The sequence below is a fragment of the Leopardus geoffroyi genome, chromosome E2, assembly GCF_018350155.1.
Source record: "Leopardus geoffroyi isolate Oge1 chromosome E2, O.geoffroyi_Oge1_pat1.0, whole genome shotgun sequence".
Classification (NCBI taxonomy): domain Eukaryota; kingdom Metazoa; phylum Chordata; class Mammalia; order Carnivora; family Felidae; genus Leopardus; species Leopardus geoffroyi.
The window spans coordinates 14,305,750-14,332,669 of record NC_059335.1 but is presented as its reverse complement, the minus strand read 5'-3'; the positions used below and the strand labels follow the sequence as shown (position 1 = coordinate 14,332,669).

General features: G+C 51.4%; 1 protein-coding gene across 6 annotated transcripts in view; it reads right to left on the bottom strand.

Annotated features, from left to right (window-relative positions):
• CE2H19orf47 (chromosome E2 C19orf47 homolog) overlaps positions 1 to 26,817 on the bottom strand; it is a 36,644-nt gene extending 9,827 nt beyond the window's left edge. The window contains exons 1-10 of one of the 6 annotated variants that reach the window (XM_045442336.1): positions 26,706 to 26,817; positions 25,262 to 25,368; positions 22,635 to 22,686; positions 18,754 to 18,841; positions 18,487 to 18,601; positions 16,565 to 16,646; positions 12,207 to 12,344; positions 9,152 to 9,304; positions 7,478 to 7,548; positions 3,172 to 5,836 (exon numbers count right to left, since the gene is read on the bottom strand). In XM_045442336.1, coding sequence (XP_045298292.1) covers positions 5,342 to 5,836; positions 7,478 to 7,548; positions 9,152 to 9,304; positions 12,207 to 12,344; positions 16,565 to 16,646; positions 18,487 to 18,601; positions 18,754 to 18,841; positions 22,635 to 22,653 — 1,161 coding nt within the window. In that variant the 5' untranslated portion in view covers positions 22,654 to 22,686; positions 25,262 to 25,368; positions 26,706 to 26,817 and the 3' untranslated portion in view covers positions 3,172 to 5,341. Of the gene's footprint in view, positions 1 to 3,171; positions 5,837 to 7,477; positions 7,549 to 9,151; positions 9,305 to 12,206; positions 12,345 to 16,564; positions 16,647 to 18,486; positions 18,602 to 18,753; positions 18,842 to 22,634; positions 22,687 to 25,261; positions 25,369 to 26,705 lie in introns of those variants that run through there. The other 5 variants (XM_045442333.1, XM_045442334.1, XM_045442335.1 and 2 more) reach the window with 5 other exon arrangements.
• Between the last annotated feature and the right edge of the window lie 103 nt (positions 26,818 to 26,920).

Below are 26,920 nucleotides of genomic sequence, written 5' to 3'. Positions count from 1 at the left end.
AGAAATCCGGCAAATAGTAGGTAATGAAGCCAGGTGACCAAGGTTAACATAGACCGTGGTAAATCACATGGACAGCATGCACCCTACAGACGAGTGATAAAATGGCACTCTACCTCGGAGCTCTTCCTCTGAAAAACACATAACCCTGGTCTAATAAGGAGAAAGACAAATCCCAATTGAGGGACAATCTCTAATTCTTCAAAACTGTCAAGGTCATCAAAAACTGCCACAACCAGAAGGGGCCTGAGGAAGCACGACAATTCCCTATTTGTCAACACAAGCATTCGACAACATAAACGTAATATGCTATCCTGGAACAGAAAAAGATATTAAAACTAAGGAAAAAGCTAAGGAAATGTGAAGAACTATGGACTTTAATACCTATGTGTCAATATTGGTTCACTCACTGTTAACACATGAAATCATGCTAATGTAAATATTAATAATAGGGGAAATTGGAGGAGGGGTATACAGGAAGTCTGCCGGCAGAAGCGCACTTCTCAATTTTTCTGCAAATCTGAAGTGTTCTAAAAAATACAGTCTGTTGGGGCGCCTGGGTGGCAGTCGGTTGAGCATCCAACTCTTGATGTCAGCTCAGGTCGTGATCTCACAGTTCACGGGATGGAGCGCACATCGGGCTCTGCACTCACAACATGGAGCCTGCATGGGATTCTCTCCCTCCCTCTTTCTCTGCTCCTCCCCTGCTTGTGCATGCTCCCTCCCTCCCTCTCTCTCTCAAAATAAATAAATAAACTAAAAAAATGTGTTTAATTAAAAAAACAAATAAATAATAAACTCTGTTCTAAAAAATAAAGTCTTAAAAAAAACAACTTAAAAAGGCAAGGCTCCTGGCCAGCTTCCTGACAGCAGACCTAGTCCTCCCACTTGCCAGCTGGGTCAGGCTTCGCCTGTTTGATGAAGTTTACAGAGGCCTGGAGTTCACAAAGCAGGTGAAGTTCTGTGTAGGTAAACATCAGGCCTTCAAAGACAGGGGTATATAGAAGTCGCGTTCACCAGTCTAAGTCAGCTCAGATCCCCAAAGGAGGGAAAGGAGGAAGCAAGGCTGCCGCAGCCTGACACCTGGCCCATCTGGGTGGCACCAGCCTCCGACGCTGGAGGAAGGGGCGGTGGGGCTGCCTGGACGCTGGCTGCCCGCCACAGGTGCTATAAGTTCCCATCCCACCTCTTCTGTCTACTGGTGTGAGCTAAGGAGGTCACCTCATCCCAAGACCACCATCCAAACAGAATCCTTCACCGGGAATGGCTCGGATCTGGCTCTATGATTTAGCCTGAGCCCTAGGTTCCCTGTCCCTCCATATGACATCTGTTTATGGGAGGAGAATAGGAAGTCCCTGACCTCCATGCTGCTGCCCTTTCCCTAAGGATTTGGGAAGTCTGTCAATTTACCAAAGCCCTTATTTAGTATTTCCTGGCACAAAGGTGTGGTTGGTGCTAGTTCTCAGCATTCCCTGACCTGCTTCCTCCAGTGGTCTCCAACCAGAAGAGTCCAACGGCTCTCCATTCCTTTCTGGAATGGGGTGATGAGTGTACGAATAAGTCGTCTGAGGAATGCCAATAATCTTGGGGCGGGGGGTGGGGAGCCTGGTTCAGATTTCCTACTGACCCAATTATCAGTAGTCGCTCTGAAGTATTGATATAACTGGAATTCTTCATATTCACCCCTGACCTGACTTCATATGGGACAAGCTTACCCACTGCAGCACAGCTTACGCTAGTAAGAGACTGGAAGCAACCCGAATTCCCTTTCAAAAAGGGTTGGTGAAGTGAATTAGGCCATAAATATGCGTGTGTGCCTGTATATGTGTACTGTATGTTCCTCTGCCTGTATATATATATGAGTGTGTGTGTGTAAACTTTTCACCATAAAGCCTTTGGTATCTTGAACCATACGAAAGTATTCTGCTCAAAAAAAACTTAATAGAGGGGCACCTGGGTGGCTCAGTCAGCTGGGCTTCCGACTTCAGCTCAGGTCGTGATCTCACATCACGGCTTGTGGGTTCAGGCCCCACGTTGGGCTCTGTGCTGAAGCTCAGAACCTGGAGCCTGCTTCGGATTCTGTGTCTCCCTCTCTCTCTACCCCTCCCCCACCATTCATGCTCTGTCTCTCTCTCAAAAATAAATAAACATTAAAAAAAAAATACTTAATAGAACCAGAGGAAAAATAACACACTTCTGTGGGTCCCAGATGCTGGGGTTGGTTTGGGGGAATCACCAAGTCAAACAGTGGGGACACACACTGTGGCTCTGGAGCAGCTAGGAGTCATAGGAGGTGTCTGGTCTGGCCCACCCAGCACACGGTGGCAGGAGGGGGCATGACTCTCATGGGCCACAGCATCCCAAAGCTGCAAATGCTTTTCACAACAAGTCGATTGGGTGAGGGGGACATGTACATGTAAGTAACTCGAGAAAACCCAAAACTACTATCCTAGGACCCCACCCTCCCCTTTCCAAAAGGTCCTTGTTTCAGACCCACAATCAGCACAAGGTAGGGCTTACGGAGCGAGGTTCCTGGTCGGCTCCCTGACCTGCCACTTGCCAGCTGGGTGAGATGCGGGGCAGCTTACTCCCCTCTGGGCCTCCATAAAGAGCCACAGTGATGTGACTATCCTCACGCAGGTGAGCCTTTCATGGGTGAGTGACACGTGTTTTTTACATCATTGCACATCAAGAAATTATCCAGTGCTCTTAAATTTAGTAACCGGAACTTTTCCTCTGAACCCTGGCAGTTGCTAGAATTGTCCATGAGGTGGAACCAGAGGAAATGACTGGGGAAAAAACCCCAAGAGTTGAAGAGCAGCAGGGAAAGCATACGGCGTGTGAGCCCCTCCCTGTGGCGCCACCACGAGGGTGCAGCCTCCGGAATCACCGCTGCCAACAGCTGCTGTCCTTCTGAGGTACGACCTCCTACAGTCCCCCCAAAAGGTCTAGCCTCAGCCCTCCCTACCGTGTCCTTCACACTGAAGCCCCACCCTTCACACCCAGGCCCTGTGCTTGACTCGCTGCCCAACACACAGTAGCCCCCGACACGACACAACCGAAACACTACAAACAGACAATCAGCTCAGGAAGATGACACAGATGTGGGGACGATGGTGATGATGGTTATATGACGGTGTGAATATACTTAATGCCACTGGACAGGATGCTCACTTTAAGATGGTTAAGATCGTCAAGTTTACGTTAGGTTTATTTTATCACAATAAAAAAAAAAAAATGGGTGACGTCTAATCTCATGCTCACCTGCTCTTAGGCCTCCCAACCCCCAGACCACTCCCGCTAATCCTATCAGTCCTGGTCTCTAAATGGGAAAAGGGCCCCCAATTCCCATCTGGGCCCTCTCCTGTCTCTATGCTCCCTTCAGGCTGGTGTCGCTCCTCGAAGCTCCCCGGGTGGCCCCCTCAAGCCCCAGCGGCCACGTGCCCTCCCACCCCCGCTCCTCTACCCCCAGCCTCCTGGTTTCCACAAACGGCACCTCTGGCTAGATGCTCCGGTGTCGAGGTGACCCCTGCTCCCCGCACCCCAGCTTCCCGTCCATCCGCGCTGCCCACTGCTCCACCGAAGCCCACTCACCTTCCTCCTCCCCACGCGTCACCCCACACCACCTTCCTTTCTTGCCCCAGTTCCTGTACGGCTGCCTCCCGACAATTTATCCTCCTCACAGGGGCCAAAGCCACCTTCACAAAAGGTAATTCAGACCATCCCTTGCCAGCTTTACCCTCCCCAACTTCTCAGAGAGTAGGGAAGATGTCCAATTCCTCACCATGAATCACAAAGCCCTAAGTCACCTGGTCCCCGCCCACCTGCCCCCACCTGTGCTACATGGCAGGCCCCTCGTTCAGCCCCTGGCTCACCTGACGCCTGACGGCCCCCTGGCCTCTCCCTGCTCCTCGCTCAACCTCTGCCCTGGCCTTGTCTTCGGCCGAACACTCTCCTCCTGCACTTCACGCAGCCGCTTCTGATCGTTCCCGGCTCAGCCCTTGCCTCACCTCCTCTTAAAAGGCCTTCTTACCCCCAACTTCTGAAGAGGCCTTGGTCGCCTCTGCTCCTCACTCCCATTCTTCCGACAGCATGGTCACTTTACCGCCATCTCCCTGGCCAGAGAGGTCAGCCGTGCTGGCGGGAGCTTGTCTGCCTTGCTCCCAACGGATCCCTAGCTCCTCAAACAGGCCTGGCACAGGGTAGGGGCTGTGCAGCAGTGAATGGGTGTGTGATCAAATCGGCAGGAGCTGCCTCACCAGGAAGCCAGCAATCTGGAAAGCTGCCAACAGGCAGAATGGCAGGCACAGGTGAAATATACGGTGGGGGGACAGACACAGAGGCAGGACCAGCGCAGTGGGTTGATGGGGAGAGGAAGCCCAACTGAACGGGGACCGTGACCATTACTCCCTTCCACTAGGGGCCTGCAGCAAAGACATGGCCCACGTGGAGCCTTGACCTTCAGAGACAGAGCCCAACCCCTCACTGGCACCCCCACCCACATTGTGCTTTGTGTGAAAAACAACCCTGTGACTCACCCTGAAGGAGGGGAGGGAAACAGTTTGAAAGCCACAAAAATATATTAAAACAGCTGTTTTCTTCTCTCTCGGCACTGGCCTCCCTTCCCGGTGACCCTTGCTCGCCACCCGCCACAGGCTTTCAGAGAAAAAGACGCCCAGGGCCGGAAAACAGAGGGGCCCTGCTGCAGCCCAGGGTCTGGGAGCGAGGGCGGCTAACAGTCTCTACAGGCTCGACGCCACCGTCGACGGGGCCGCTGGGAGGCCGGAGGCGCAGGAGGGTCAGGCAGGACGCAGCGCACAGTCGGGCCTTGCCACAGGGACAGAAAACAGAAGAGAAATGAACAGCATGAAGAGAGGGAGAGACCGAGAAGTTAAAGTAGCAGGGGGACGGGGCAGAGGGGCGAGGGGAAGTCGGGAAGTCGGGAAGTCGGCCCCGCCAGGTGATACCCGCTCTGGGGGACTGGAAGGCTGAGGAGCTGGGGCTGAGGCAGCAGATGCTGCTGAGAGGCAGGAAGGGGAATGGGGGAGGGAAAAGGGCACTTGGCTCTGGGAGAGGTAGAGGAGTGTGCCCTGCCAAGGCCACAGTCAGAGAGGAGAGAACAGAGGACGTGAGAGAAAGGAAAGACCGGAGCGGCAAGGCCAGGTCACAACGACCATCTCAGACTCAGAAAACTGGGGTGAGTCCCCAGAAAGCTCGGGCCGGCTCCAATGCCGAGGGAGACAAGCAGTGTCATCCGGAAGCCGGCAGAGGGTTGGGGCGCGCCCTCACTGGAGCCTCTGCCGGAGCCAGGAGCCTGGAGAGGGGACTGCGCCCCGCCCAGAGGCTAGAAGGTCCTGCGGCCCAGTCTTTTGAACACGCTCACTGTGCCCGCATGGTCCATCTGGGCACCCAGGCCCTCGCTGGAGCTGTTCCCCCGGGGCCCCACCAGAGTCCTCTTAATGGTGACCTTGACCTCGGCTGAGGACTTACTCTTGGTGCTCGTGACCTGGCTGTCCTGGGCCTCAGGCACAAGGGCAGCCTTGCCCAGTCTCTGGATGATGCTGCCTTTGGACAGGGACTCTGGCTTCCTCTCGAGTCCAGGGCGTGAGGAAAGGGCCAGGCGCCGCAGTGTTGGGGTGGCAGCCGTTGTGGCCGAACTTGTGGCCTTAGCTTTGACAGTCAGTGCTGGCTGGGGACTGGACTTGGCTGGGCCCCGGCCCAGCTTCTTCAGGACCCCGGCATACTGCAGGACAGAGCTGCTGCTGTCATTGTCGCTGTCCCAAGCCAGATCCTCGTCCATCTCTGGGGTGGCCCCCAGGCGGCTGAAGACTCCTGTGGGCTGCAGGGGTCAGAGACGGGACAAGTGAGCCATGTAGTCACTCAACATGCATGCACGGAGAGCTGCCCCATCTGTGCCTGGCCTCATTGGGAGAAATCCCCAACAGTGACACGCTACACAGTGGTGAGAGCCACGACAGGGGAGATTCAGGGGCCTGGTGGGGCCCAGAGAAGACTCCTGACCTTGGCTGAAGTTCGGGAGAGACTCCCTGGACAAGAGACCTCAGAGATGAGATCTGAAAGTAACGGCAGGTGGGTCTAATAAAGAAGGGGGGAGAGAGAAGACGGAGAGAAGACCATTTGCAGAGATCTGCAGGAGAACATGAGAGAAGGAAAATTTGCTCATTCACTCAACAGACATTTCCTGAGTCCCGACTGTCCCTGGCCCCGTGCTGGGTGGTGCTGGGGAAACAGTGGTGACTAAGCACAGCCTTGGCCCTGCCCTCAGGGGGCTCCCAGTCCAGTGGGGAAGACAGACCTGGCGTGGGAAATGACACCCAACGATTCCCTAATTACGACAGTGGTGCGTTCTCTGGAAGAGATGGGAGCACAGGTGGACAGGAGACAGGGAGGCCTCGACCCCTCTCGAGTTCAGGGATGCTTTCTCCGAGGTACTGATGTTTAAGCCAGGCCCTCACGGATGAATCAGCAGAGAAAAGAGCAAGGGCTAAGTCCCCAAGGCAGGAATAGGAATCATACTGATGGAGCACTCGCTCTGTGCCAAGCTCTTTACACGGCTACATCTTCAAGCCACACGATCCTGAGTGTTATTATCCTGCTCGTGATAAGACTCTAAGAAGTGAGGAAAAGGTTGGGTAAGCCCTGGCAAGCGAGGGCTGGAGAGGCAGGAAAGGCAGCTGGGGAGCTCCGGAGCAGTTAGTCAAAGGTGACACTTAAAGAGTGCCTGCTGCACACCAGACACCCCCAGCACTGTGCAGGTGTATGTCACTTAATCCTCACAAGCACCCCATGAGGTGTGCGCTACACGGATAAGAAAGCTGAGGTACCAGGAGCTTAAGTGACGTGGCCAAAGCCATGCAGCCAGGTGGTGACAGAGCTGGATTCATGCCGGGCAGGGCTCAGGCTGCGTGCTCCTAACACACACTGTCCCCGGGGCCCGCGGGACTGCAGGCCAAGGCAAGGAGGGTGGCGTTCATCCTGACCAGGGTGAAAGCATCTTGTGGGGGGTGGGTGGCCTGTCCTGTGGGTGGCACACACTGCTGCTATGGGGGGAGGGGCAGAAGGGGGTTCACAGGAGCTGCAGACCAGTTAGGAGGCCACCGCCCTATCCAGACAGGGAAAAGTGGCAGAGAAGGGAAGACAGACGGAGCCATCACTAGAGCCTGCCCGGAATGGGGCACTGGGGTGTCCCTGAGACAGGGCCCGGGAGGGGAGTTACTCTGGGGGAAGATGCCAAGGCCAGTCTGGGACATCCGGTGGGAGGACCCAAGGGCAGCATCCAGGAGTTGGCCAGACCCCGGGGGCTGGAAATCAGGAGAGACGTTGAGGTGCAAAGAACGGAACGGAGACTGTTAAGACAGGGGAGGCGGCCCAGGGAGTACGAGGGGCTGGATGTGGGATCAACACCCGCAGGAAGACAAGAATCAGAGAACCCCAACTGGCTTCCCCGTTTCCAACTCACTTTATTCCCTGTTGTCGTGTCTGCCTTGGTCTCGGCGCCGAGGCGGTCGAACACGGACGTCCTGTGGAGACCTGGGAGGGAAGTGAGCCCTCAGCCAGCACCAACTGAGCCACGCGCGGAGCCTGGGCCCAGCCGAGCATCATGCATCGTGCAGACAAGGGAGGGGAGATGCGGCCCAGGCCCAGGCAGCTCCGGCCCAGGCAGGCACGGACTCTGTGTCTGAGCGCTGGCTGACACGGACCTGACCCACGTGTTTCTGGCTAGTGCCAAATGTGGGAAAGATCCACTAAAATTGACCCTTGGGCTCCTGGAAACTTTGCATGAGTTTGTGAACATGTGCGGGAAGAGTTCTAAATCCCTACTTGTTCCCTTCAGTCTTGTTTTGGGTCATGGGCCTCTGAGAGTCTGCTGAACGGATAAGCCCTCTCCCTAAATAACACCCTAAATAGCCATCAACGGGAGAATGTTTACTAAATTGTGATATACGAATACGATGCAAATATTAAATTTAAATGACTGTTAAAAAGAACAAAGCAGGGGCGCCTGGGTGGCGCAGTCGGTTAAGCGTCCGACTTCAGCCAGGTCACGATCTCGCGGTCCGTGAGTTCGAGCCCCGCGTCGGGCTCTGGGCTGATGGCTCAGAGCCTGGAGCCTGTTTCCGATTCTGTGTCTCCCTCTCTCTCTGCCCCTCCCCCAATCATGCTCTGTCTCTCTCTGTCCCAAAAATAAAATAAAACGTTGAAAAGAAAAAAAAAAAGAACAAAGCAGAGGAGCACCTGGGTGGCTCAGTCGGTTAAGCGTCCAACTTTGGCTCAGGTCATGATCTCACGGTTCGTGGGTTCAAGCCCCATGCTGGGCCCTGTGCTAACAGCTCAGAGCCTGGAGCCTGCTTGGGATTCTGTGTCTCCCTCTCTCTCTGCCCCTCCCCCACTTGCACTCTTTTCTTTCTCACTCTCAAAAGTAAACATTTAAAATAAAAAAAGAATGAAGCAGATCCACGTGTATTCATGTGAAAAGATCTCAATAAAAGAATTCTAGAATAATACCTACAGGCTGCTGCTATTTGTGTTGAAATAGAAACAAACACCTCTCTATGTTTTTATATATAGATACACGCATGCAAGTCCACAGGTGCCGGTCTGGAAAGGTTGATGACGGCGTGGGACACGGGAATGAGGGAAAGAATGAGTTGACATCGTATACTCTTCTGCACCATATGAATGCTTTCCCCGTGGGAATGCGTACAACATTCTAAAAGGAACACTGTGAGGAAGACCATCTCTGCACTACCAGATGCAAACCCCAGCTACGGACTGAACCTCAACCACACTCCTCTGGCTCATGATGACGGTTCCCACCATTTTGGGCACCTGCCCTCAGCCAGACACGGACACCACTTTACAGTCAGGCAGTCATGGAATCCAAGCCCCTGCCCTTGGGGAACAGGTGCCAGGTGAAGCACCTGCTACACTAACTGCAGGATGCGAGGATGGAGGTGGTGATGTGCTCTCCTCCTCTATGGCCACCCTCACTGTCCCCTTGGTCCAAGGCCCCCTGGATCTCGTTAGAGCCCACTTCTTGGCCAATGCCCATAGGGCATGACCGACCTTGCACAAAGCAGCAAAAGGGAAAGGCAGTCTCCACACCAAAGCGTGTGCCCCGCCAGCACAGTACCTTTTGCCGCCTGCTGCTGCTCCAGGATCTTACGGGTCCGGGGGGTGGTGCCTTTGGGCATGTTGATGATGTATTTCCCCTCCATCTCGGCAGTGACCCGGCGCCGCTTGGTGGGAACGGCCAGGCTCTCCTCTTCGCGGCGGGCCAGGGCTGCTGGGGAGGAGAGGGGTGGTGAGCACCTTCTGGGGTGGAATGTTCTCCTGGGGTGGGGGCTAGATGCCCAACAAAGGGCACAAATATGCCCTTTATCTCCATACGTTCAAATGACTGCAATCCCCTATCTTCCCAACCACCCCATCACCACTGACTCTGAACCACCAAGAAATTCAGAGGTCTGGGCATGACGGGGTTGCCGACGGTGCTCAGAATCCCCACGCTGTGGCGGGCCTCCCAGGCTCTCTCTGCCTCTGTCCCTGCCCCGAGCAGGCTGACTTCCCAGCCCAGTCAGGATCCCCTCAGAAGGGGAAACTGCTGGCTGATGGAAAAGTTCAAGAGCTCCAGCCAAGCAATGGTTTCACAGGTGTAATAATTTTTTTTAAATGAATCAAGCCATATATTTGCAATTTGTATATCATGCCTAAGTAAATTATATCTCAATTAGAAAAACAAAATCCTCTCGACACTCCCAGGCTCACCACTTTTTCAATACTTTAGAAATCAATTTAAACTTTCTTACTCATGACATCAATCAAAAGGCCAGAAGGGCACCTGAGTGGCTCAGTCGGCTAAGCATTTGACTTCAGCTCAGGTCATGATCTCATGGATCGTGAGTTCGAGACTTGCGTCAGGCTCTGTGCTAACGGCGCGGAGCCTACTTGGGATCCTCTACCCCCCTCTCTCTGCCCCTCCCCCGCCCCAAGAGGTAAAGGGTCCAAAGAAGGGGATGAGGCACTTCTACACACACACGGCAAAAAGGGAGCATGTGCAATGGAGGTGGACAGAGCATGAAGGGGCTGGGCATCAGAATAACAAAGCCCCCTCCCTGGGCCTCAGTCTCCACTTGTGCCAAGATCTTTGCTGTGGGGGTGGGTCCGACAAAGGCAGGACAGTGGGGCAGACAGAAGGAGGCTTGGAAGCCCAAAGGCCAGGGTCCTATTCCCAGATTTCAAGCTGAGACCTGGAAGAGGAACAGAGGCCAAGCATAAAAGGTCTATGAAGGAAGAATGTGCTGGGAGAAGGGAACATCGGGGCAGAAATACCACGACAGGAAGGAGCCTGGAAGGCACCTGGGGAAGGGAGCCAGGGAGAGACACAGGAGATGGACTCACATTATGCACAGCCTATAGGCCACGTGGGAAGATGACTTTGTTACTGGGACAATGGGAAGCCCTGGAGAGTTCTAGCTGAGTGTGAAAGGGTCAGGTTGAAGGTTTGAAAGGATCCTTCTGGCTGCTGAGAGGAAATGGTAGTTTCTTGACCTCGGACCCCTGCATCAAGCACAGGGCCCGGCACCAGTGCAGGCCTCAGTGAACATCTGTTAAAAAGGACTGACGGGGCGCCTGGGTGGCGCAGTCGGTTAAGCGTCTGACTTCAGCCAGGTCACGATCTCGCGGTCCGTGAGTTCGAGCCCCGCGTCAGGCTCTGGGCTGATGGCTCGGAGCCTGGAGCCTGTTTCCGATTCTGTGTCTCCCTCTCTCTCTGCCCCTCCCCCGTTCATGCTCTGTCTCTCTCTGTCCCAAAAATAAATAAACGTTGAAAAAAAAAAAAAAAAAAGGACTGAGACACTAACATTAACCACTCTGGCAACAACAGATGTTGGCGAGGATGCAGAGAAAGAAGATCTCTTTTGCACTGCTGGTGGGAATGCAAACTGGTGCAGCCACTCTGGAAAGCAGTGTGGAGGTTCCTCAAAAAAGTAAAAATAGAACTACCCTATGACACAGCAACTGCACTAGTAGGTATTTACTCAAGGGATACAGGTATGTTGTTTCAAAGGGGCACACGCACCCCAATGTTTCTAGCAACACTATCAACAATAGCCAAAGTATGGAAAGAGCCCAAATGTCCATCGATGGATGAATGGATAAAGAAGATGGGGTAACTATATATATATAATGGAGTATTACTCGGCAATCAAAAAGATTGAAATCTTGCCATTTGCAACTACATGGATGGGACTAGAGGGGATCATGCTAAGTGAAATTAGTCAGAGGAAAACAAGTATCATATGACTTCACTCATATGAGGAATTTAAGATACAAAACAAATGAACATAAGGGAAGGGAAGCAAAAATAATATAAAAACAGGGAGGGGGACAAAACATAAGAGACTTATATAGAGAGAACAGAGGGTTACTGGAGGGGTTGTGGGGGGGGGGGTTGGCTAAATGGGGGAGGGGCATCAAGGAATCTACTCCCGAAATCATTGTTGCACTAGATGCTAACTTGGATGTAAATTTAAAAAATAAATAAATGATTAAAAAAAAAAAAAAGAATATATTTACCAAAAAGAAAAAAGACTGAGCCACCTATAGTCCACAGAGCTGTACTGTACACTTAAGACTTAATTAAGGGGGTGACGTCAGGGGCGCCTGGGTGGCTCAGCGGGTTAAGCATCTGACTCAGTTTCGGCTCAGGTCAGGATCTGACGATTTGTGAGATTGAGCCTGCATCGGGCTCTGTGCTGAGAACACAGCGCTTGCTGGAGATTCTTTCTCTCCCTCTCTTTCTGCCTCCTCCCACTTGTTCTCTCTCTCTCTCAAAACAAATAAATAAACATTAAAAAAAAAAAAAAAAAAAAAAGAGGGTGACACCATATTAAGCATTCTTTCCGTAATAAAACAAAATAAAAAATTTAAAAAGACTGAACAGACCCCTGAGAACCGCCGTGCCCCTGTGCTGTTAAGTACACCACGTCCACAGCTTCCCACTGTCCCCATTCTATAGATTGGAAAGCAAGGCACACAGAGGTACAGGGGCTTGACCAAATCCAAACGCTTTGGACACCCTGAGTCCTTCAAAGCACCATGAGATATTCGGAACGTGACCCCCAAATACCATCTGCCAACCCACACTCACCCCCAGCTCCTCCCGCCATCTGCCCAAACCCACTCACCAGCAGCCTTGGCAGTCTTCGCTGCCATCTTGTTGGACACGGTGACTGAGATCTTGGAGGTGCTGGTGTCCGGCCGCCTCGGTGGAGTGCCGGGTGGGGAGTCACGGTTCAGACTGTTAGCAATCATTCGAGAGGCAGCTGCAGGGAGGAAAGGCGAGAATCCCATCGTCCCTGGGATGGAGGCCAGGACACAGAAGACAAGCCTTGGGACTACACGGGGAAGGGGCAGCTGGGGTCCCCCTGTAGCTGCACTGCCATGATGGGGATGCTTGGGCGTAAGCCAGTCTAAACAGGAGCTAGCCCGCTCCTCACTGCCTGGGGGTCCTTCCTGAGGGCCTAGACCAGACTGGTTCCTGTCACTCTTCACCCAACAGTTACCCAGCCCTGTTCTGAGCTCCTCTCCCAGCTCCACTTCAGCCCAGCTGGTCTGGGGATCTTCTTCCCCCAGAAGTGTGCAACCTTCTCAAAGCACATGCTGTTCCCTCTGCCTAGCATGCAGTTCCCTGAGTACCAACGGGCCTTCTCTGGCTCTTTACTCAGGTCTCCTCTCAGACAGCACCTCCTTAGAAAAAGCTTCCTGGACCTCTCCATCCCCTCTACCACCCTGACCCTACGCAAGGCTCTCTTTTTCTTCGTAGCCCTAATCGCTGCTTGACATCAAATTACGCGTTTTTGTTTGCTGCTGGGCTCTCCCACGAGCACGCAAGCCCCATGAGAAGACAATGCGCATTTATTTCTGTATCCCTAGTGCCTATCACAGTTTCTGGTGCTTTAGAGGTCCTCACGGAACATCTACTGGCAAAGATGAACACTATCACTGAAAATCCCAACATCCCTACCAGACAGATCTACTGCAAGCCAATTTTACAGACGAGGAAATGGTGACTCCAGGAGGGGGTCACTCAGCCAGGTCCCTAAGCAGTGGTGGGTCCGGCTCCAGTTGGGCTGAGGGGAGATAAGCGGTAACCCCCTTCTGGGGATGGAGGATGGGGTGAGGGCAGGCTCTAGCGCCCCTGTCTTCTGTGGAGAAGGAGGGATTTCAGGGTGTGAGGTGGGAGCTACAGCATGCTCTAGAGGGTCAACCCCAGCATGGGAAGGACACGGGTCTTGTCTTCAGAACAGCTGGGTTTAGGGCACAGGTTTCAAAAGCTCTTGGGGAAGCCCTGCAGGGGAGGGAGGGGGTCTCCATGCTGTCCCTGCTTATACCACAGTCCCAGTAATCCCCAGACCCTCCACCAAGGGCTTTCAGATTTGGGTATTCCACCCTACCTACTCCCCAAAAGTCCTTTCTTTTTCTGCTATGTGCTCTCTCTCAAAACCTGCTCAAGTTCCCCATAATGACCCTCAATACGTTATCACAATTATATATTACTTGGTTGATTTTTTAAATTATAACTATAGCATACAGAAAAATACACCAAACCCACAGAGACCACTTAACAAAAAGTGAACTCCCACATACCCACCACCCAGGTCAAGAACTGGAGCCTTACTGTCACCTGGAAGTCTGGGGATTGGCCCTTCCCAATCAGACCTCTTCCCTGCCCCTCACCAAAAAGAAATGATCAGTTTTCAGCCCTGCTCACTCCCCTGGTAACGATCGGTATACACCCCTCCACAATTTCCCCAGGACATTTCTTCAGACAGCTCTGAAGCCGGATAGGGGTGGCTTTCTGACCAGCTGTAAACCACCTGGCTGCACAGAATCTGTGCTGGGATGATCGGGATGTTCTGCTATGAAAGGTAAGCAGCTGAGAGGCCCTGCCTCTTGCAGTGTACCCAGAGGGAGAGGTCTTGCTTAAAAGGGATAAGGCATATGATGTTTTATCACAACAGGTAAGCACCATTTGGGTGCAAGAAAAACAACTATCTTCGCCCTAACGAATTTGAACTGTAGTCAGGTGTCAGACACATAGATACAGACATGCGTATTCAAAGATGTATATCATAAAGTGTATAGAAGTGAGTGTACCAGGAATGCTTTTCTGGAACATTCTTCCCCACCCCTTTCCTTCTTTGCCTGCTTCCTCTATTCCTAACTGCCTATTTTCTCCACGAGCATTTTTGTTAGTTTTAATTTTTTAAACTTGTTTGACACTAAGACATTCAAAAAGGTATAAAAATAACATATTATCTGATTTCATTGATGTACATTTGAAAGATGAGCAAAAAGACTAAAAAACTAGATCATCAATGCTGTTAGAAATCAGGGTCAATAAGGGGCACCTGGGTGGCTCAGTGGGTTAAGCGTCCGGCTCTTGGTTTTGGCTCAGCTCACGATCTCACAGTTTCATGGGTTCAGGCCCCATGTCAGACTCTGCGCTGGTAGTGCGTAGCCTGCTTGGGACTCTCTCTCTCCGCCCCTCCCCAACTCACACTGTCTGTCTCTCTCAAAATAAATAAATAAACTTAAAAAAAAAAAAAAAAAGACATCAAGGTAATGGGTACCCCAGAGAGGAGGGGCAGGTAGTGATGCTGGTCTGTTTCAGTTTCTGGATTTGGATGCTGCTGGCTACACGAGTGTTGCACTTGTGAAAAGTGATTCGGCTGTACCTTTATGATTGGAACCCTTTCCTGTGTGTAAGTTGAGGAAGACTGCTGCAGAAAAGAACACCAATTTTTTCAGCCTCCCTCTGTCCATGCCTTTGGGTAGGCACTGCCCACACTGATTCTGGGCTTAGCCACGTGACTGGCTTTGGCCAATGAGGCAAGAGCAAGTGTTATACAAGCAGAAACTTAAGAGGTGCCTTGCACACTGGGGTCTGCCCTCTTCTGCTGTTCTGGGGAGCCCTGCAATCAGCACTGCGTGGACAAGCCCGGGCTAGCCTGCTGCAAAATGAGAGACATGTGGCCAAGTCACCTCTGTTGGCCCAGATGACATCAAGCCAACCACCAGATGTGAGTGAGGCCATCCTAGATCACCCAGCCTCAACCAAACTGCCAGGTGACCACTGAGATCAGCTGAGCTGACCCAGAGCAGAAGTGACCAGCCATGTCATAAAATCACGAGAGATATGGGGCACCTGGGCGGCTCCGTCGGTTGAGTGTCCAGCTTTGGCTCAGGTCATGATCTCACAGTTTGTGAGTTCGAGCCCCGCATCGGGCCCTGTGCTGACAGCTCAGAGCCTGGAGCCTGTTTCGGATTCTGTGTCTCCCTCTCTCTCTGCTCCTCCCCCACTCGTGCTCTGTCTCTCTCTCTCTCTCTCAAAAATAAATAAAACATTAAAAAAAAAAATCACGAGAGATAAAAGCTTGTACTTTAAACCAGTTTGGGGCTTGTTAAGCTAATATGCATATTAAATTTCTAAAGTTTATTTTTCTTGAAAAAGGTACCACACTGCTAAAATATCAAATGTATAAATACCATTCTCACCATCCACAGATTCCATATTTGCAAATTCGCCTATTCACTATAATTGATTTCTAACCCCAAAACCAGTATTTGTGGTGCTTTTGCTGCCATTCACAGCCATGCGCTGAACAGTGAAACACTCGAGTCACCCAACACACACTCCCAACTGAAGTCAAACAAGGGGACTCTCTGCCTTCAGCTCTCACAGTAAACAAGTATCCTTCTCACGGTCTATTTTGTATCCCCTTTTTACATTTTTGTGCTTTTGGATGGTGATTTTGCTGTTTAAAATGGCGCCCAAGCATAGTGACAACGTGCTTTCTCATATTCCCAGGTGATGTGCCTTATGGAGAAAATACATGTTAGATTGGCTTCGTCCAGGCAGGAGTCACAGTGCTGTTGGCTGTGAGCTTGATGTTAATGTATCAACAATGTATTACAAGTAAAAGGTCTCTAAACAGAAATACACATAAAATAAGATCTGTGTCGGGGCGCCTGGGCGGCTCAGTCGGTTGAGCGTCCGACTTCGGCTCAGGTCATGATCTCACGGTTTGTGAGTTCGAGCCCCGCGTCGGGCTCTGTGCTGACAGCTCAGAGCCTGGAGCCTGCTTCTGCTTCTGTGTCTCCCTCTCTCTCTGCCCCTAACCCACTCGCATTCTGTCTCTGTCTCTCTCAAAAATAAATAAACATTAAAAGAAAATAATAATAAGATCTGTTAATCAACTGACAAAAATGTTGTGACTAGAGGCTTACAGGAACCTAACTTTGTACTTCCTCTTGAAGCAGTGACTCAATATTCACTAACTCAGAGGTCACAGTGATGTTATGGAGCAGAACTACCAACAATGAAAATCGGCCGGACATATTGCCACCTCACTACCCAGACTATTTTTTTCCTAAGAGAACCTCAGATGGCTTTGTTTCACCTCTGCAGATTTTAGGTGTATCCCCTCTACAGCTGAAGTGTATGACTGAAGGAAAGGAACCCTGGGTAGATGGGACTCACCGCTGGAGGTGCCTCGGCGAATCTCGCCTGGGAGGGGGCTGGGGCTGCAGGGCACGGACTCAGTGGCAGCTTTGCACATGTCCTGTAAAAATATAAATAAAATAATGGGACACCAGGGTGGCACAGTCGGTTATGCCTCAGACTTCGGCTCAGGTCATGATCTCACGGTTCGTGAGTTCGAGCCCCACGTCGGGTTCTGTGCTGACAGCTTGGAGCCTGAAGCCTGCTTCAGATTCTGTTGTCTCTCTCTCTCTCTCTCTCTCTCTCTCTCTCTCTCTCTCTCTCTGCCCCACCCCATTCGTGCTGTCTCTCAAAAATAAATAAACATTAAAAAAAAAAAAAGGGTGCCTGGGATACCATGCGGACAAGGATAATCTGAGAAATCTAGCAACATAAGGGGATCAGAGCCTGAGCTGCTACAGAAGAGAGTTCAAAACATTTCACTCCTAACCATGAGAAAGCATCAGACAAACCCAAACGGAGAGACGTTCTACAAAACAACTGACCAGTACTCTTCAAAACTGTCAAGGTCATCGAACATTATCTGGGAAGACTATGAAACTGGTATAAACCAACGGGGCCTTAAGAGACAGAAAGAGACATAAATAAATGCAATGTGGTATATGAAACAGAGAGAGGACTTTAATACAAGAACTGGTAAGATCCAAGTAGTCTGTATTTTAGTTAATAGCAGTGTCCTGGTGTTTATTTCTTAGTTTTGACAAATGGACCGTGGCTACTACGAATGTTGACATTAAGGGAAGCTGGGTGAAGGAGACACAGAAACTTTCTGTACTGCTGTCGGAACTTTTCTGTAAATCTAAAATCATTCCCAAATTTAAAAGTTTCAAGGAAAAAAAAAAAAGTGTTGCCCGGTGACCTTCTCTGTGATAACTCAAGTCCCTGAGGTGAGAAAGCCATCACGGCGGGGGCCTGGCTGGCTGGACAGGTGAAGGCCCGTCCCTGGGTGGGGGAAGCAGCTACCATTTGGTAAAGTGGGGAGTCTGAGAGCACCGCTCTAGAGCCAGTTTCCTTCTCAGTCAAGTGGAGTGAGCAGGAAATGAGTTAAAATGGATGAAGGATGGAGACAGCACCTGGCAGGCTATGGTAAGCGCTCGGTAAATGTCAGCTATCAAAGCTCAACAAGCTCTTCATTCCCAGTGTGGAGCTCAGTGCCACATACTATCTGGTAGGTGGCCACAGCAGCAGTGGTGTGGGAGAAGCCTGTTTCAGAAGATTCAGGGAAGTGAAGATCACTAGTCTAGGGTCACCGTAAGGGGAGGGGCCGAGAATGGAACAGCCATGTTGTTGGCCAAGTCAGCACCTGGGTCCTAAGCGGGGAGCTCCTGTCCTGGGGACAGACAAGAATCCTGCTAATGATGTTATTATCACGGGGAAGATGAGAACTAGTAACGGTAACAGAGAGCCTTTACTGAGGCCCTACTGTTTACACTGTACTGGGGCTTTATTTAACGTAATACAACTACTTTACAAGATAGGTCTGCCTATCTGCATTCTACAAATGGAGAGAGAGGGACGCCTGGGTGGCTCAGTCGGTTAAGCACCCGACTTAGGCTCAGGTCATGATCTCGCAGTTCATGAGTTCAAGCCCCGCATTGGGCTCTCCACTGTCAGTACAGAGCCCGCTTCGAATCCTCTGTCCCTCTTTCTCACTGCCCTTCACCCTGTGTGTGCACTCTCTCTCTCTCAAAAATAAACATTTTTTTTTTTTTTAATGTTACAAATGGAGAAAGAAAGGCTCAGAGAGGTTAGCAACACGCCCAGTGTCACACAACAAATGGTGCAGCCAGCCTTGAAGCTCAGGTCTGCCTGTCTTTGCCTCCAAGCCTCCTGCTGGCTCTGCTACCGCTGCTCCACCGCGCTGTAAACCCGGGGACCAAGGGGTGGGGTGGGACACCCACCTGGCGGTGCACCACCTTGGCATGCTTGAGGATGGCGATGATGTCGCCCACCACAGTCACGCCCAGCTCATTCATGATCTCTTTGTTGAGATCCAGCAGCATGCTCTTCTGGATCCTACAGGGGAGGGTGAGTGGTGAGGCCGCCAGTGCGCCAGGATGGAAGGGCCAGCCAGCTCCCATCTCCCCCCGCCCCCCCCCAGGCTCCCCCCACCTCCCCGCCTCTCCGCCTCTCTCCAGGTTCAGCTCTGTCCCCTCGGGCCCCCTTACCTATTATCCACAAACATCACGGCGTAATTGACAGCAGGCCCGGGAGGAATGCCGGCTTCCTTAAAGAACTGGATCCACTCGGAAGTGGCTGAGGGGTGGACAGGGTTCATTATTCCCATTGTTCTCTCTAGAGAAGAGCAGCCGAAAAGCCACAACAGCAGCCACAACAGCAGCAGCTCCCACAAATTAAATGCTCACCGCATGCCAAGCCCTGGCTGAGCGCTTCGCGCAGACAGTGGAACTAGGCCCGCGACAGCCCTGTGAGCTCAGCAGCATTAGGACTCCCACACTTGGCCAATGAGGACACTGAGGCAGGGAGAGGTTGGGCAGCTGGCCTCAGGCCACATCGCTAACAGGAAGTAGAGTCCCCAACCCATGTGCTGCTGTACCGCCCTTCTCCTTATAAGCTCTGCCCGGCCCTGGGATGTGACCCGCAGCGGCTGTCCCCATGCTTGGCCAGTGCCAGGTGTCAGGGAGCTGGGACTCTGCGTTCTCCGCCCTGGTCCCCATTGACAGGCCCAGCTCCAGAGGGTGACGGGATCCACAGGTAAATGGGAAGAAGCGACACAGAGCTGGCCTGTGAGCGTCAATAAAGCCCTCTCCTCACTGTAGGAGCAGCCAGTATAGGCTTTGGAGCTTGGGTTGAAATTCTGGCTCTGCCACTTCCAGGCCAAGAGACAATGGGAGGTTAACGTCCGGTGTGTCAGTTCCCTCATCTGTGAATTTACGATAATACACTCAGTATTTATTGAGGACTGGCACAGGCCAGGTCCCATTCCAGCCACCAGGGATACCGCAAGGCACAAGACAACATCCCTTCCTTCATGGAGTTCGAATTCTAGTGATAACACTAACATCCTCAGATCACTGTGCAGACGCAATGAGAAAGTCCACATAAAGGGCCTTGAATGACACCTGGCCAGGGGACAACATCAACTCATAGCAGCTGCCATTATTAGTAGTAGTAGTATCATTATTATTATTCTGTTATTCTACCACCATTACCCAGGCCAAGGTCAAGACCAACGAGGCACCCACCCATGAAAGTTTATTGTCTGGAAACTTCTTTGTTGGCCTCTTGGGTGTGACTTTCAAACTAGGTGTGGCCAATGTGTGTTAGATAAAATCACTAATTCCAAAGGATTTTTTTTTCACATTTTAACACCTCTGAAACTAAGATCCACCTCAAAATCAATGGTGTGCCGTGGTTTTAACTGGTGAAACTTTTTCTCAAGGTATATAGCATGGCACCCAACAATCCATGCTATGTTAGATGAGAAGAAGTCTGCTACTGCTAGGCCCATTTTGCTTATCAGACAACTGAGCCTCGGAGTGGGGAAAGAGATTCTGGTCTTGGTGGCCATCCAGAACTCAGGCCAAGCCCAGGGACCACTCTTCTCCCAGGGAGGCCCCTGCCCACCTGGCCACAAGCCCATCTCCCCAGGACTGAGGCAGGTGAGGAGCTCATGCCCTCAGGACTCCCCCACCAGCCCAGAGAAGGGGGGCTTTTGCTGCCTTGCACAGGCACCATCCACCTGCCCAGGCATGGGGTCCTGGGTTCTGTTAGCCAAAAGCAGGCAACTTTGTCTAAATATCAAAAGGCACCACATAATGATTCCATTTATATGAAATGGCTGGAACAGGTAAACATCTACAGAGAACTACAGAGACAGAAAGTAGATTAGTAGTTTTGAGAGGCCGATGAGGAAAAGAGAGTAACCGACTATCAGTTAATGGGTATGGGCGTTTTGGAGGAGTGATGAAAAGGTTTTGAAATTGATTGTGATGATGGTTGTATAGCTCCGTGGATAAAAACCACTGAGCGGGGATGTCTGAGTGGTTCAATCGGTTAAACATCCGACTCTTGATCTCAGTGTTGGGAGTTCAAGCCCCATGTTGGACTCCATGACAGGTGTGGAGCTTACTTAAAAACACAAAACCATTGAACTGTATACTTTAAATAGGTGAACTGTATAAAATGTGAATTGTATCTTAATTAAACTATTATTAAGGTTAGGAGGAGAGCCTGGGTGGCTCAGTCAGTTAAGCGTCTGACTCTTGAATTCGGCTCAGGTCATGATCCCAGCATTGTGGGATCAAGCTTCACATCAGGCTCCACACTGAGTGTGGAGCCTGCTTAAGATTTTCTCTTTCCCTCTCTCTCTCTCTGTCCCTCTCCCCTGCTTACACTGTCTCTAAAATTATTTTTTTAATTTTTTTAATGTTTATTCATTTTTGAGAGACAGACAGAAAGAGAGACAGAGTGTTAGTGGGGAAGGGGCAGTGAACTAGGAAGACACAGAATCTGAAGCAGGCTCCAGGCTCCCAGCTCTCAGCACAGAGCCCAAGGCAGGGCTCGAACTCCTGAACCATGAGATCACGACCTGAGCCAAAGTTGGACCCTTAACCAACTGAGCACCCAGGAACCCCTCTCTCTAAAACTAATTTTTAAAAAATCTTATTAAGGAGGAAAAAGGTGCCACATCATTTGGGGGTAGCTAGCTGCCTGAAGCAGAAAGTCAAGGAACTACCAACATCCCCACATCAGGCCCCCACCATCATTTTATGTCCTACTGAAGAGGAAAATATACTGCCAAAAAAATGGTCATAAGCACCCCCATTTCCGAAATATTAAAGATGGGCAACAGCGTGGGTCATGGACTCAGTGAGGTATGGCTTGCTATACACACCAGAAGACATTCACTAGAATATTCACAGCAGTCTGTCTGTAACAGCCCCAACCCAGAAACAATGCAGTAGCCACGGACAGAGGCAGGTAAACAAAGGGCGGCCACTCACACAGTAAATACCACACAGCAGTGCAGAGGAGAGAACCACAGCTACACACGGCAACACAGGGGATGCTCAGATGTTGTGTGGTACAGAAGAAGCCACACACAAGAGAACACAAGGCACGATTTCATTCCCCCAAGTTCAAAACCAAAGTCTAAAGAATAGGAATATTCTCATTGGTGGTACGACTATAAAAGGCAAGGAGAAATGATCACAAAGATGAGATAATGGTTGATTCCATCTGGAGGAGCGAGGGGGTTGTGACTGGGATGGGCTCTGGGGAGGCTGGCAACATTGTATTTCTTGGCCTGGATGGTTCCTTTTTAAAACGTTTGTATTGAACTAGAACATACACACATACAAGGGTACACATAGGTCGATAATTTTCACAAACCAACACACGCCTGCAGACCAGCACCCAGATCCAGAAATAAAACATTTCCAACATCCCAGAAGCCACGCTCACCCCCACCACCAACTCCTTATGTAGTGGCGTCTCGAGGGCAACCACCACCTTCTAACGGTACAGATTGGTTTGGGCTGTTTCTGTGCTTTACGTAAATGGAATCGTGAAGGATGCATTCCGATGTTCGCTTCTTAATTGCTCTTCCGACGTTTTATGTACTTTTCTAGATGTACAAATCTCGAAAAATTGCAAAGCTGCCAGCTGACCTCAGTGCTTGGGCAATCCCAAAATACGGGCTTAAAGAGAATGCAAAGACACAGCTCATGAGAATAATAACGGCTAACATTTGTCAAGAACCATGCCCAAGATCTGATGTGCAACAAGCTCTCTACTCCTTACAACATTCTAGGATGAAAGGAACTGTTAGTATCTCCATTTTATAGGTGAGAAAACCCAGGCGCTGCTGGACTTCATGACACAAGTTCTTTAAGGCTAGACCATGCTGTCCGGAGGCCAACACACAGAGCGGAGAGGCCCTGGCCCCGCCTCCACGTTCCTCAGGGTACAGCTGTTCCTGCCAGTGACCTGGCCCTCCCTCCCCCACCTCGTCTCCCCTCACCAAGGTCATACCTCAACAAGGACAGTGGGGAGAGGGAGCCCAGAGAGAAGACCACAGACTCACCCATAGTCACTGAGACCATTGTCTCCCTGGCCCTGGTGCTGCTCCTGGGAGCCTGGAAGACAGAAGGAGGGGAGAAGGGCCCATGAGTCGCCACGGGCTGTGAGTGTACGTACGTCCCTCCCTTGCTGCCTGTCGGTCTGCCTGCCAGAGAAGCGTTCCTGGGCTGGGGGCTCACAGCCCAGGAATAGCCTGGAACAGCTGGCAGGAAGTCAGCCTGGGACAGAGCTGCCACCACAACTATCACTGCTGCCTGGGACAAGGCCCAGGGACGGCAAATGTCCGCAGCTCTGTTCCCACACACCTCAAAAGTTTCTGGCTGGAATGAGCAAGGAAAAGAAAGAAAAAGAAAACAAAAGACACCCCCGCTCAAGACTTTAACCGTAAATGCCCACTAGTCAGCCGTTCCCAGACTGCTTCCTGACAACCTACTCTGCGTGTGGCACTAATCTAGGAGCTAAGGATACGGAGGGGAACAAAAACAGAGTGTGGCATCTAGGTGGAGACTGGGGAGAGGGGAAGACAGAGAAGTAAACAGGCAGAACAGATAAGGATACGGTGAGTCAGAAAGCCTTTGGTGTCATGGAGAAAACCTGGAGGACCAGGAAGGGAGGGGCTGCAATTCTAAACAGGGGGAACAGGGGAGACTGTTCTACAGTGACATTCAGAGACCCGAAGAAGGTGGAGGAGCGAGCCACGTGGTTTTGTAGAGGAAGAGTGTTCCGGGAAAAGGGACAGCAAGTCCAGTGCCCTGAGGCAGGAGCCCATCTGGCATGTGAGGGGGACCGCACGCACGGAGCCGTTGAGACTGCGCTGCAGTGAGTGAGCGGAGGGGAGGAGAGGAGGGGGAGCTGAACGCAGACGGGGTGGCCCACCGCCTCACGAGGGGCCTCGGAGGAGAAATGGGAAACCAGTGTCCACTTAGGTAAGACTGCAGGTGCCCGGAAGCTGTTAAAGACATACCAGCACCAACGGAGGAGACTTTCCCCTGAACATGAAGAGCAGGGCTGAAAGGAAACTAAAAGGGAAACACTTCTTTGCCTGATGGGTCCACATTATCGGTCTCCAGGACCACTCGTCCCACGCTGCCCGGGCCCAAACCTCCCACTCAGCCCTCCTGTCCTTCTCCAGCCCTGCCCTCTCCTCCAGCCCCTCTGCCCTCTTCTACCCACCTCAGCCCCGATTCTGATCCTTCTCCCTCACCCCTTCTCGGCGTCCTCCACAGTCTGCCCCTCCCTGTCCCCATTTTGACGGTACAAGAGAGACAGTAGAAGAGTAAGGGCCCTGGAACCAGACTGCAGGGTTCAAATCTGGCTCGACCACATGCTAGCTGTGTGGTCTTCACAGGTTACTTCACTAGTCAACCTGGCGTCTTCATCTGTAAGTAGGGACAGGGACGGTCCAGATGGCACTACCCTTGAAGGGCTGCTGTAAGGCCAGGCGAGTTTCTATGCACGGGGCACCTGCGGCAGTGCCTGCGCATTCCAACTCGTCTAGAAGCAGTGGCTGTTCTTATCTCCCAGGGATCCCGCCTTAGCCTGTCCTTTAACACCCAAGGGCTTTGCCTGCCCCCCTGGTTTCCCCACAACAGGTCACCTGGGCCCAGAATGCTTTCTTATCCTGTCCTCCTGGCAAGCTCTCCTTCACTCTGCTTGCCTGGCCACCTGCTTTGTGAAGCTCTCCTGAAGTCACCAGATGTGAGACTCTCTCCTCTACCTCCAGCGAGGGTTCATCCTGACCACCTCTGGCTTTGGTTGCATGTCTTATTGATGAACGTGACCACAGACATCACTCTGCCCCGTACTTGACTCCTAAGATCTACTTTCCCCTCTGGATTTTGCCACTGGCCAAAGACCGCACAACCAGCATCTCTCAAAGAGCAGGGCATGGCGAGGGTTCGATATGTCAGACAGGAAAACAAATCTCACGTACTGAGCACTGACTATGCACCAGGACCGGAGCCAGGCATCGTGTCGACACCTCACAACCTCCTTATGACTGAGCACTATTATTAGCCCCATCTTAATCGATGAAAGAAAACCGACTCGTCGAGGTATAGTCATTTACCAAATGCCACATCTAGCAAGTGACTTTACTGGGATTTGAAAACAAGTTCTCCCAGATTCCAGGGCCCATTCAGTAGCTCTTGTTGAATGTTTCCTCGGCAGGCACTGAATATACACAGCTCAGTGTCTCCCCACAACCACCTGGGGAACAAAGTTAAAATGATCCCCATGTTTGTTTGTTTGAACGTTTTTTATTTTTGAGAGAGAGAGAGAGAGAGCGCGCGCGCGCAAGCAGTGGAGGGGCAGAGAGGGGGAGAGAGAATCCCAAGCAGGCTCCATACCATCAGCGCAGAGCCCAATGCGGTGCTCAAACCCATGAACCACGAGATCGTGACCTGAGCTGAAATCAGGAATCAGACGCTTACCCCACTGAGCCACCCAGGCGCCCCTAAAACGATCCCCACGTTACAAACGAGAGTGGCAGGTCTGGGATCACACAGCAAATAACTATAAGCCAGGACTTGAACCCAAGTCAGTCCAATGACGATGATTTAACACTGGTTGAGCGATTACTACAAGCCAGGCACTGTGCTCAGTCTTGGCAAGGTTCCAGTTAATGCTTACCAGAAGCCTTTGAGTACTGGTATCCTCTCCCTACAGCTGCAGAGGTCACCCTGCTGGACTCAATTGCCTCTCTCCTTCATTAAAAGCCCATCTCCAGCGCTGACTTTCTGAACAGTGAAAATTGGAACGTTAATAATAATAGAAAATGACAATTCCCCAAACTCAAGAAATTACCATGTATCAGACTCCCTTGCTAAGCTCTTTTTTAAAAGGCTTGGACCGAAATCCTTTTACCACTTCTGAACCCTGACCCTGGGGCAAGTGGCTGAACCTTTCTGGATCTCACTTCCCCTCAACTCTAAAACAAGAAGGATAGGAGTATCTATTCTTACAGTGGTTAGAAGGATGAAGCAAGTTCATAACCACCAACTGCTTACAACAATGCTTGGCAGGAGATAAGTGCTATGTACATACGCATGAAATAAATGCACCTTCGGTGAGCTAGAGAAAGGGTAGGACAGTCACTGACTTTTGTCAGTCCCGTGCCAAATGCAAGTGAAGAACAGAGTATAACTTGATAGGGTCCGTGGCATTGTGGAATCGCAAAGCACAGGTTATTTCAATCTCTTTCAGCTTCTGTCTACAATTTAATAGACTATTCTACTTCCGCTGCATTTTAGGTTAAGTTTTCCTTCTTTTCACAGCCAGCAATGCTGGTTTTCCATTAGTACAGCAATGTAAAATGTCCATCTCAAGTGAACTGACTGGAGGAAAATGCATTAGTGGTTTAAAAAAAAAAAGAAAAACTTAAATCTAGGAGATCCGGCAAAATTGGTCAAATAGGAAGTGGCAGGTTGTCGATTTGCCCAATTCCAGATTCCAGTTTTTCCTATTGCTGTCTCTGGGCTTCCTCCAACCCTTTACTCCCTTGCAAGTCCCAGCTACACCGGTAAGTCTCAGAATCATTATTATCATAGTCCCAATACATGGAGCTCTTACTCAATACTGTACGAAGCCCTGTGTTAAGGGATTCACATGCACATTTCATTAGCATCCTCACAACGACTCTATGATATTGGTACTATTAGCCCTCGTTCTGCAGATAAGGAAAATGAGGTTCAGAGAGGTTAAGGCACAGGCTCACTGCCACAAAGCTGAGCTGGGACTTGAACCGAAATCTGCCGGCCTCCAATTTCATGCCCCCACACCCAGATCTTCCATGCCAAGCGCAAACATTTTCATCAGTACAGTACTAACAAAAGTATAGTACGAAGTGTGCAGTGTGCTAGGCGCTGAACTAGGGTCTCCAACATGCACGAGCTGAGCAGAGGGAGGATGCTATGCCAGATTCTGGCCCCCATTCTACAGAGGAGGAAACTGAGGTTCAGAGAAAGAAGTCGTTTGTCCGGGCCGCACAGCGACGCCGAGAATGACTCCAGAACCAGAACGCCATCCATCCCTTCCGCATCCGGCCCAGTCCCACCACCCATGGCCCGCGCCTCACCTGACCCTCCTTGCCCGCGCCCACTCGCGCCGCCCGCCCTCCCTCCCCGGCGGCGCCAACTGTCAGACCCTCCTCCCTCGGCCCGGCTGCCCGCCCCGGAAGCACCGCCCCCATCGCCGGAAGCCGGACAGACCGCCCGCGGCCGCTCTAGCCCACCGGGCCGCCACCAGCGAGAGTGTGGCCGCAACCGTCACGTGACCTCCCACGGTCTCCCA